This window comes from Sander lucioperca, chromosome 9 (assembly GCF_008315115.2).
Source record: "Sander lucioperca isolate FBNREF2018 chromosome 9, SLUC_FBN_1.2, whole genome shotgun sequence".
Classification (NCBI taxonomy): Eukaryota; Metazoa; Chordata; class Actinopteri; order Perciformes; family Percidae; genus Sander; species Sander lucioperca.
Window position 1 is genome coordinate 26910486 of NC_050181.1, and position 11898 is coordinate 26922383.

Consider the following 11898-nt stretch of genomic DNA (forward strand, 5'->3'; position numbering starts at 1 on the left):
TATAATAACAAAATAAAAATATTATATCTTCATAAAAAATAAGAATATAAAATATACCACTAAGACCACAGTGTAGAAATAAGTAAAAGTCCAAAAGTATCAGCATAAAAATACTTAAAGTACCAAAAGTAAAAGTGGTCATTCTGCAGAACAATCAGTATGATATTACTGGTTTCTAATGACTGATGACTTTAATGTTGCAGCTAGTAATCTGTAATAATACATCATCATTATTATTATCTAAATCTGAACTGTATTTAGTTTTAATAATCTGAATGTGTAAAGGAATTAAAGCTGTCAAATAAACAGCAAGGTAATTGCTGAATGCAGTTTTTGGAGATGATGATGAACAGCATTACATGTCATTTAGCTGTTTGGAGCAGAATCTAATCCATTCATGAAAACATTGGTGATACCCACATTCTCCTCACTAACATCAGCTGATAATCCTGATCAGACTCAACTGCCTGGTTCTCTGACAGGAGGAGACTCTCCGTCCTACACAGGACACAGAGACACTGAGGAACCATATGATAGTAACCCAAACCCAGGATAAAGAGGCTGAGTGAATGTGGTGTTGAAGGTGTAGAGGTGGATCAGTGAGTCAGAGGAGACTGTGTAGAAGGACAGAGAGCCAGCAGGACAGTCCACATACACTGCTACTCTACCAGAGACAGAGGAGGAGGAGATGGATGGTTCTCTGTTACTGTGCCTGACAGAGTAACCAACTTCAGAGCAGATCAAACTCCAGGACTGATCATTATATCCAAACACACATTCGTTACTGCCTCCTCTCCTCCTGATTCCTCTGTAACTCACTGATATAGAAACCCCTCGTTTCCTCTCGACCTCCCAGTAACAGCGACCAGTCAGACCATCTCTACCCAGCAGCTGAGGATACCAGGAGTCAAACCTCTCTGGATGATCAGGATATGGCTGATCCTCCTCCACAAATGTCACCTTCCTGTTGTTGTCAGACAGTTTGAGTTTTCTGTTCGCTGTGTTTGTGTCGAGTGTGAGTTCACAGGAATCTGACGGAGAGAACGAGACACAACACAGCTGCAGTTATTAACCTATCAGCACTTTGATGATGACATCAGAGGGTTGAATGAGTGATGTCATAGTTCCATGAATGAAATTAAAACACACTTACACTTCCTCAGACCTGGTGTCAACCATCTGACTCCAGCAGGCTCCACCCTGAAAGGAGGAGGGGAGGACATTACATCACTCTCACACATTATTATACACTGATGAACAAACAGTCTGAAAGCTGGAGAAATACATCTCAAAAGTCCTGTCCTGAGGTCAGTAGGTTCAAGGTTCAGTTTTAGTGTACATGGACCTTTCTCTGTAAAGATTAAAAAAGCTTGTAAAACATCAGGCCTGTTGTCCACAGTCAATCTATGAACATCATTCTTTGCAGGACAAACTGGGCTGTTAGAATATTTGTGCTGCACTGAGGTCACTTGAATGTAAAAAAAGGTTGTAGGACCTTAAAGACAAATAAATAAATAAAAAAGGAATGAATCTCACAGATATGTATTGATATGACACAGAGCAATACAAGCTATGCAAATCTCCTGTCTAAAACACTTCTCATATGTCTTGTCAAAGTCAAACTGTGAAGAAATAAACATAACATATACAGTTGACAAAATATATAATTTTTTTCAAAATAGTCCAGACGCTTTTGTCCTCATGACATTCACTTATGCGCAATAGGCCTACTTAACTTTGAATTGTGGTGGAGTATAAGTATAAAGGAGAAAATGAAAATACTCAATTAAAAGTACCTTACAATTGTCATGAAGTATGTTATAGTTACTTTCCACAGCTGATAAAATGTAATGCTAATATAACGTGTAACAAGCCAACATTACAGACATTTTTTAATCTTTCAGCTGCTTGGACTCACAGCTGTCTGCGCTGATGTACTGTTACCTGTTGGGACACAGATGTTGTCCGTACCATTACCTGTTGGGACACAGATGTTGTCCGTACCCAGGGGCGTAGCACAAAATTCTGGGCCCTGTAGAAAGGCATTTTCTATGGGCCCCTCCCCGCATCCACAGCTATTCATTCTAGCAACTTTTTGGGCCCTACTCACATGAGGGTCCTGGGTACTCAGTCCCCTCCCCCTTCTTTTATGTTCATCCAGTGTGTATACCTGAGAGTGTCCAGTCTCCAGAGTGGATCCTTAAGTCCATCCGAAAGCAGCTTCACTCCTGAGTCTCCTGGGTGATTGTATCTCAGGTCCAGTGCTCTCAGATGGGAGGGGTTGGAGGTCAGAGCTGAGACCAGAGAAGAACAGCCTTCCTTTGAGAGCAGACAGCCTGACAGACTGCAAACACACAGAACAACACACAATCAAACACCTACTAATGTCAATTAACAAATTAACATTACTGGTAGCTCTTTGATTCCTGTCTGATATTTCAAGTACCAACCAGAGAGTGAGATGAAAAAAACTTAAAACATGTTCATGGGAAGAGATTTAAACAAAATAAACTCTTTGAAATCATACAAGCAGAGACAATCTTAGGCACATTAGAAGTTGATCCATTAATGTAAATCAGGATTTAGGTGACCATCAGTTAAACAGGTTGTTAAATCCTGACCTGAGATTCTCCAGTTTACAGTGTGGACTCTGAAGTCCAGCTGACAGCAGCTTCCCTCCTGAATCCTTCAGGTTGTTGTTACTCAGGTCCAGCTCTCTCAGACTAGAGGACTCAGAGCTGAGAACTGAGGACAGAGCTTCACAGCTTCTCTCTGACAGGTTACAGCCAATCAGTCTGGAGAGACAAAAATGAAGAAAAAAGAATCAAGAAATTGAAAAGACAGCAGAATATTTAAGATATGATATAGGAGTCCAACTATCACTGTATTTACAGAGCTTTTTTGGAGGCTTTGACCACTGGCAGCAGCCTCAGAAGAGCTTCCTCTGAAGCACGGTATTCTTTCAGGTCAAACACGTCCAGATTTTCTTCTGATGACAGTAAGATGAAGACCAGAGCTGACCACTGAGCAGGAGACAGTTTATCTGTGGAGAGACGTCTTGATCTCAGGTACTGTTGGATCTCCACCACTAGAGAACAATCATTCAGTTCATTCAGACAGTGGAACAGATTGATGCTTCTCTCAGCAGACATATCCCCATTCATCTTCTTCTTGATGTACTTGACTGTTTTCTTGTTTGTCTGTGAGCTACTTCCTGTCTGTGTCAACAGGCCTCGTAGAAGATTCTGATTGGACTCTAAAGAAAGACCCAGGAGGAAGCGGAGGAACAAGTCAAGGTGTCCATTCGCACTCTGTAAGGCCTTGTCCACAGCACTCTGGTAGAACTGTGTTAGTTTAGGTTTTTCTCTGAAGACTTTAGGCAGCCATGATGGTGTTTGTTCTTCTGACAGCAGGTTGACTCCAGAGTTGGTGAATGTCAGATGGACATGAAGAGCAGCCAGAAACTCCTGAACACTCAGATGGATGAAGCTGAACACCTTGTCCTGGTACATTCCACTCTCCTCTTTAAAGATCTCTGTGAACACTCCTGAGTACACTGAGGCTGCTCTGATATCGATGCCACACTCTCTCAGGTCTGATTCATAGAAGATCAGGTTGCCTTTCTGCAGCTGCTCAAAAGCCAGTTTTGCCAGAGACTCAATCATCTTCCTGGTGTCTGGACTCCAGGGTGGATCTGTTTCGGGTTTTTCATGAAACTTCACGTTCTTTCGTTTGGACTGAACCACCAGGAAGTGGATATACACCTCAGTCAGAGTTTTGGGCAGTTCTCCTCCCTCTATGGTCTTTAACACCTTCTTTAGAACCGCAGCAGTGATCCAGCAGAAGATTGGGATGTGGCACATGATGTGGAGGCTTCGTGATGTCTTGATATGGGAGATGATTATGTAGGCCTGCTCCTCATCGGTGAATCTCTTCCTGAAGTACTCCTCCTTCTGTGGGTCAGTGAACCCTCTGACCTCTGTCACCATGTCAACACACTCAGGAGGGATCTGATCAGCTGCTGCAGGTCTTGTGGTTATCCAGAGGTGAGCAGAGGGAAGCAATTTCCCCCTAATGAGGTTTGTCAGCAACACATCAACTGAGGTGGCCTCTGTAACATCAGTCAGGATCTCAGTGTTGTGGAAGTCCAGAGGAAGTCGACACTCATCCAGACCGTCAAAGATGAACACAACCGGGAAGTCTTCAAACCTGCAGATTCCTGCTTTTTTGATTTCACTGAAGAAGTGATGAACAAGTTCCACCAAGCTGCACTTTTTCTCTTTCAGCATATTCAGCTCTCTAAAGGTGAATGGAAATGTGAACTGGATGTCTTGGTTGGCTTTGCCTTCAGCCCAGTCCAGAGTGAACTTCTGTGTTAAGACCGTTTTCCCGATGCCAGCCACTCCCTTTGTCATCACTGTTCTGATTGGTTCTTCTCTTCCAGGTGGGATTTTAAAGATGTCTTCACATGTGATTGTTGTTTCTGGTCTGTCTTGTTTCCAGGATGCTGTTTCAATCTGTCTGACCTCATGTTCATCATTGACCCCTGCAGTCCCTCCCCCTGTGATGTAGATCTCTGTGAACATCTGATTCAGAAGGGTTGGGTTTCCTGCTTTAGCAATTCCCTCAAACATACACTGGAACGTCTTATGTAAGTTGGATTTGACTTTTCGCTGGCACGCAGTAAGAATCTCTGAATGAATAAAACAATGAAATCAATGAGGGTTTGTTCTGGTGAATGTGAGTGTGCACATTTCTGTGTCATTCATTGTCCAAATAAACCAGAAGGTATATGACTTAATTACAGAGGGAATTAATATTGCCCAAGCAGTATCTTACATTGTCATCAGTGTGTGCAAATCTTAACCAGCAGAGTAAACAAAAACAGTCTGACTTTGTTTAATCAGTTTTTGTTCTTGGAGACACTTTAAATTTTGTTTCTCTTGTGGATGTTTGGTATCTTGTTCTGTTGTTGTCAACACAACATATGTATATTGGAGATAAGAGGGAGACATTGGTAACAAAACTAATGTTTGTCTAAGACTGTGATATATAAGTTTGATCTTTGTTACATCCATTTTTTAAATTCATAATGATTATGACTTACCTGCAGGTTCTGAGATGATGTTTGATAAATTCTCCACTAGATCATTTTGATTGATCTTCACTAAAACTATTCTGGTCACTTTAATAGTGTTTATACTGTAGGTCTGGAACATCATATCCACTGTGTTCACCCTGTTTACATTCTCCAGTTTACTCTTTGGGATTGCTGGGAAGTCTTTTAGGACTCCCTGCAGGTACCACTTCAATTTTTCAAAATCGTCGTTTCCCAAATTTTCTAAAATTCCCAAGATGACTTCTTGAGGCGTCTCCATCTTTTGTCTCTGCAAAAATCCAAAAGATAACAAAAATAACACATTTTTGTGGGAGTTTAAAAATATTCAGATTATCAAAACAGGCCAGTTTTTTAGATTGTGTTATGATGACATTTGTATAAACAAATAATAATTCAAGATTTATTCATGGATCATTATATAATGGTAATTAATAAAACAAAAGTAAAGATTCTGCAGTAATTCTATTAGACTTCAGTGGTTCATCTGATCACTGTATCATACTTGAGAGGCTCAAGCAGTGGATGGACATGTTTGGATCAGCTCTGGAGTGGTTTTCTTCTTACCTTTCATACAGTGTGCTGTTTGCTATTTGCTTTATACATTCAGCTCTAGTTTCTCTCGGTCAAATAATAAGTAATTTAAAAGTTATCTCCACAGAATCAGAATTGACTTTAGTGTCAATGGCCCTCATTTATCAACCTAACGTAGAAACCAGCGCAGATATGAGCGCAGAAATCATCTTACAACAGGCTTCACGCGTGATTCATGAAACGTTTGTATCACACCAATCAGAGCATGAGAATGGTCGTACATTGATAAATGCAGCGGCTGGAAACGATTGTAATTTAAATATCACGCCCCAATATATTCTTGGTTTTGAGGCCTCGCCCCTACAATTTACGACATGGAGATACGTAATCCGGCTGAGAAGCGGCACTTTTCAGAGGTGGAGATTGAAACCCTGATATCTCAGGTTCACTTGCACTTCGGTTTGTAGATTTGGCAGTCTGAAAACTGGTATTAAAGGCTGTAGAAACAATGGGGAATGAAAAGAGATCACTGATGCAGTCAACAGTGTTGCCGTGGTTAATCGGACTCCAGCTGAAGTTTATTTAATTTATACATCCTTGACATATGTATGCTGTAGTCCTAATAGTAATATACAGGCTTATATTGCAATCTCTTAGGCCTATATGGTTTACCAATATTTAAATAAACACACCGTAGCAGAGTTTATGCAGTGTCTTTTATTTTACTTCTACTGTTTTTTTCATGAGTCAGAGCCAGGCAACAGCTGTGAGGGAGTGTGTGTGTCCTCCTTGGAGAAGTGGTGGCACTGCTTGTTGCTAAAGTGCTAAAGTGCAGAGGAATTCCTCCACCACTCAGAGAGCCTCTCTGGTGGATCATGGAGGTAGAACCAGTGTTGGGAACGTTACTTTAAAAAAGTAATTAGTTATAGTTACTCACTACTTGTTCCAAAACGTAACTGAGTTGGTAACTGAATTACTCTATAATAAAAGTAACTCGTTACCAGGGAAAGTAACTATTTGCGTTACTGTTAAAAAAAAAAGTTGCTATATGTCAAAGGATTTGGATTTTTTTATCAGTTTTTTAGTTGTGAGGCAGAAAGATCTAGCTTTGGCTGCTTGGAGGACTTTGCTCCGAGTCCTTCTTTGCTAGTGGATGGCGAGCTATCCTCTGTGGTGGAGGTATCGGTGTTTTCAGCCAATAGCTTTGTAGATGCGTGTGTCGTTGTGAGATGCTTCATTAAATTAGAGTTGCTTACGACGGATGTCGACAAAGTCTTCGCTCCTTCGCAATGTACACATTACATGCACGTTCTTGCCTTTGACCACAATGAATTTGAAGTAGTGCTTATATCTCCACCTTGAAAATGTCAACTTTTCATCGGATTGCTCCTGACTCGCCATCTCTGCTGCTTCATTGAATCTCTGTTTAGCTGTTGTGTGTGTGTGTGTGTGTGTGTGTGTGTGTGTGTGTGTAACCCACCTCCTCACTAGCTATGAGCCAGGGCTGCGTTCGGATTACACAGTTTATTCAATCAATGCATATTAGCCTAACGCACCGCATTTAACGTCCAGTAATGTTAACGGCGTTGTAACGACGGGAAAAGTAATTAGTTAGATTACCCCATTACTGAAAAGATAACGTTGTTACCTAACGCCGTTCTTTTAAATGGCGTTATTTCAAACACTGGTTAGAACACAGGTAACAGCAACTGCTGGGTCGCGTTCAAGGGTGTAGCAACTCTGCAGGACTAATATGGGAGACACTCTTGGTGAGTTCATGGGGGAAGATGTTGCTCCTAGTTCATCTGAGAGGTCAGCTTAAGAAAAGGGAGATGGAGGGAAAAGACCAAAATAGAAAGCCTGAAGGGAGACGCCTTTAAAATTATCCCCAGTTATCAGCTAACTACCTAGTTTCGTTTACCAGCCTTTTTTTTTTTTAGGCACTCTTTCAACCCCGTTATCCCCGCTACAACTTCTAGCCACAACCATTACCAAAGAAATGCCATCTGAACGCATCTTAAAGTCAGACCTCTATTCATGTGATGTCGACTGGGAAAATGCGTGAATGCCCCTCAAGTTGAAACAATCACTCCAGTATCACCCCTCTTCATATGTGCCTTAGGCTGCAGCCTCATGTTTTTATTGAACACCAGCCGCTCCTATGATATATCGTTATTTTGTTAATTAAAAGCTTTTATTGTGAAGCTGAAAAATCAGGAAATGTTGGGGTGTCATCAGCAGTAACTTGACACGACTCCAACAATAGTAGAGTACAAACAGGAGAGATATATTATTATATTTCATTTCAGAAACCAGCACAGGAGAACTGATAATACTCAAGTACTTTTACTTTGAAACTTTAAGTATATATAGCCAGTGGTGGAAGGAATATATTTTACTTAAGTAAAAGTACTAATGCAACAATATGAAAATACTCTGTTGAAAGTAAAAGTACTCAATGCAGAAAAATCCTTACATTTTAGAAACGATCACAGGTGTAATCAACTAATCATTTCAGCTGGACTTGTAGGCAGTTATTATTGTTGGCTAGTTTAATTTATAATAAAAAAATTGATTTTATAAACTACATGTGTTTTTTGTGCATAAATCGTAATGTGTAAAGTAACTAGTAACTAAAGCTGTCAAATGAATTTAGTGGAGTAAAAAGTACAAAATTTCTCTCTGAAATGTAACAGAGTAGAAGTAGAAAGTGGCATGAAAAGAAAAGACTCAAGTAGAGTACAAGTACCTCAACATTTGGACTGAAGTACAGTACTGGAGTAAATGTACTTAGTTACTTGCCACTATTGAATTTAGCTGAAAGCTTAATAATTGTGTACTTTTACCTCAGTAACATCTTCAAAATAAAACTTTAACTTGTACAAACACAGTACTTTGACAGTGTGTTTTGGTACTTTTACTGCATTACAGGATGAAAATTAGAGGCTTCAGATTCTTTAATGAGTTGTGTGTTTGGGATATGAATAATAATAAGTGAGCGTCAGTAATGTTCCTTACACTAACAGATCACCTGAACACAATGGCTAATAGCTGTTCGCACAGAGCTAAACTCTTCAACACAAACCCATTTTCACAGTGTGATGGAACAGATCAGAAATCAGCTGAAAAGTGTCACTTACCAAAAGTTTAACCTGGAGGAAACATATCTGCATCACAACACGGGAGGAAGTTAAAGTAAAAAGCTTCTGACACACACACACAGACACACACACACACACACACACGCACGCACACGCACACGCACACAGACACAGACACAGACACACATACGCACACACACACACACACACGCACACACACACACACACACACACACACACACACACACACACACACACACACACACACACACACACACAGAGAGCAGAAAGTAGGGGAAAAGGGGAAGGGTGTAATCTAAACTCTAAGTTTGTGACATACCTGCCTGTATCTGGGAGCTCTTCTTCTAAAATGTGATAAAAACTAGTTCCATGTGTCTGCTTTTAAACGGTGCACCTATTAGAATAATAATACACTTTATTCTATAGCATTTTTCTTAACAAGGTTGCTGTTGTGAATATTTTACATTCTGTAACAAACTGAGAGAGACTTGCATCTGTTTTGATTGGTATTATAAATTGAAGGGGAGTAATAGCACTAACACACTAACTTGTACTAACACACTGTCAAAGTACTGTGTACTGCAGTACAGAATAATCATTGGAGATCCCAGATCAGTGGCGTTTTTTGGCACGGGTGAACCGGGCAGCCGCCCGGGGCGGCATTTTTTCACATGGGGGCAGCACGAAATCCTCGAAGCGGTTTTCTACTGTATTATCTAACACCGTGTGGGGAATTGGCAAGTTGGCGCCCCTGCTTGCTGAGAAGGTACCGTGCACACTGCACAGAGAAGCTGTGTGAGAAGGGGAAAGGGGAGGGGGGAGCGGGGGACAGTTCACCTCTGGGTCGAACGGGTTGCTGGACGTAGGCGCCGATACCGTGGGTGCTCCGCTAATACTGAGCACCCACGAAGCTGATCGCATTTATGTGTCAGTTAAACTTTTCATCTCCAATCCTATCCTGAGTTGAAAGAGAGCCTATTTTACGGCTTTATTGTCGAGTTGATAGGCGTGTGTGTTTGTGTCGGCCGTCTGAAATGTAAACATTTTTTGACTACTTTTTCTTTAAAGGGCGTGCGCTCGTGAGCACCCACGGAGGAAAACAAATCGGCGCCTGTGTTGCTTGTTCTCCCGAATGGAAGGGTCCGGACAAGGGGGGGAACGGGGGATGATAAGGATCTCTCGGAGATCTACCCCAACTTTTGGACTGCTCTCAGGATTGAACTTACTCTGCCAGTCACTGTGGCTCAAGCAGAGAGAAGCTTTTCAAAACTAAAGTTGATCAAGTCATACCTGAGGTCAACCATGTCCCAGGAACAGCTCACTGGCCTTTCCGTCATCAATATCAATCATTCAATAGGGGAGCAGATTTCATGCGATGACATCAGTGATGATTTTGCATCAAGGAATGCCAGAGAGGTCAGGTTTTAGTTTTAGTTTGTGTTTTCTGTTCTTAGTGCTATAGTGTAACAATTAGATTCTCTTTAGTGCTTTTTCACATTTGTGTGATGAAGGATTTGTGCTATTTAGAATATTTATTCTATATGTTATTTGCATATTATTCTTAATATTTTATATTATTGTTGCTCTCTACTTTTGTTACATGTTTTATATATATGATTGTATATAGTTTTGGCACATTTATATATATATATATATATATATATATATATATATATATATATATATATATTATTAAAACAACATAAGTGAAAGAGAAAATTATATTTCTCAATTGCACAAATCCTTCATTAGAACATTTGAAAAACACACTTAAGAGAATCCAGTTATTTAACTATTGCAATTACAACAGGAAACACATTTTAAGTTGCACAATCTCCACCTCCAACATTTTCAAAAGACAATGAACACTATTCTGCACAAAATATGGCAGTATAAGTAATCAGAACTTAAAATAAATATACACTATAATATAGTAATTTTGCAAAATTCTGCAATTTTGTGTGTGTTTTTTTTTTTTCCGAAGGGGGTCTCGCCCTGGGTGTAATTCAATGTAGAACCGCCCCTGCCCCAGATTCATTCATAAGTTGTTTGTTTGGAATATAAATAATAAGTGATAAGTCATTTATTGTCCTCACACTAACAGATCACCTTAAGTCCTGTTTCACTTTGTCAGCAAAGCTACATTTGAGTTAAATATTGATTTTGAGTAAGCTCCATAATGGTTACCTCCTATTGTTAAAAGCAGCTGGTGATCCTGAACATGGTGGCTAACAGCTAACTGTTAGAACAGAGCTAAACTCTTCAACACAAACCCATTTTCACAGTGTGATGGAACAGATCAGAAATCAGCTGAAAAGTGTCACTTACCAAAGGTTTAACCTGGAGGAAACATATCTGCATCACAACACGGGAGGAAGTTAAAGTAAAAAGCTGCTGGCACACACAGACACACACACACACACACACACATACACACACACACACACACACACAGCAGGAAGTAGGGGAAAAGGGGAAGGGTGTAACTTAACTGTAAGTTTGCGACATACCTGTCTGTATCTGGGAGCTCTTATTTTAAAATGTGATAAAAACTAGTTCCATGTGTCTGCTGTTAAACGGTGCACCTGTTAGAATAATAATAAACTTTATTCGATAGCATTTTTCTTAACAAAGTTGCTGTTGTGAATCTGTTCATTCTGTAACAAACTGAACAAAGATTTGCATCTGTTTTGACTGATAAATTGAAAAGGGGGTAATAGCACTGATTCAAGAACATTTAAAAGGGTTCCTGGGTAGCTCACCTGGCGCCCATATGTAGAGGTATACTCCTCGACGCAGCGGCCACAGTTTCGACTCTGACCTGCGGCCCTTTCCTGCATTTCATTCTTCATCTATCTCCCCTTTCATGATTTCAGCTGTCCTGTCAAATAAAGGCCTAAAATGGCTAAAAAACGGAAGCTTATTCTGTCATGTTTAACCTGTGCCAGCAGCAGCCCCTACGGGACGGTGGCCGTAGGGGCTGCTGCTGCTAGTGTAGCAGCTAAGAGGCTACAAACAGCGTGCATCGATGGTCACGTGACATTGGCTGTCAACACGACAGCTGATTTGGAAACAGTACCAGGGATCCAAAACGGGTTTGTACCTCAAACTCTGACTGCACCAAAC

General features: G+C 40.5%; 1 protein-coding gene across 1 annotated transcript; it reads right to left on the reverse strand.

The window, feature by feature from the left end:
- Window positions 1-257: 257 nt before the first annotated feature.
- LOC116044823 (NLR family CARD domain-containing protein 3-like) lies at window positions 258-8893 on the reverse strand. The gene is made up of 7 exons (XM_036005525.1): window positions 8791-8893; window positions 5108-5387; window positions 2893-4693; window positions 2622-2795; window positions 2171-2344; window positions 1154-1200; window positions 258-1031 (listed from the first exon to the last, which is right to left on the reverse strand). Exons 1-7 carry the CDS (start codon window positions 8821-8823, stop codon window positions 499-501), a joined length of 3042 nt encoding a protein of 1013 aa, XP_035861418.1. The 5' UTR covers window positions 8824-8893; the 3' UTR covers window positions 258-498.
- Between the last annotated feature and the right edge of the window lie 3005 nt (window positions 8894-11898).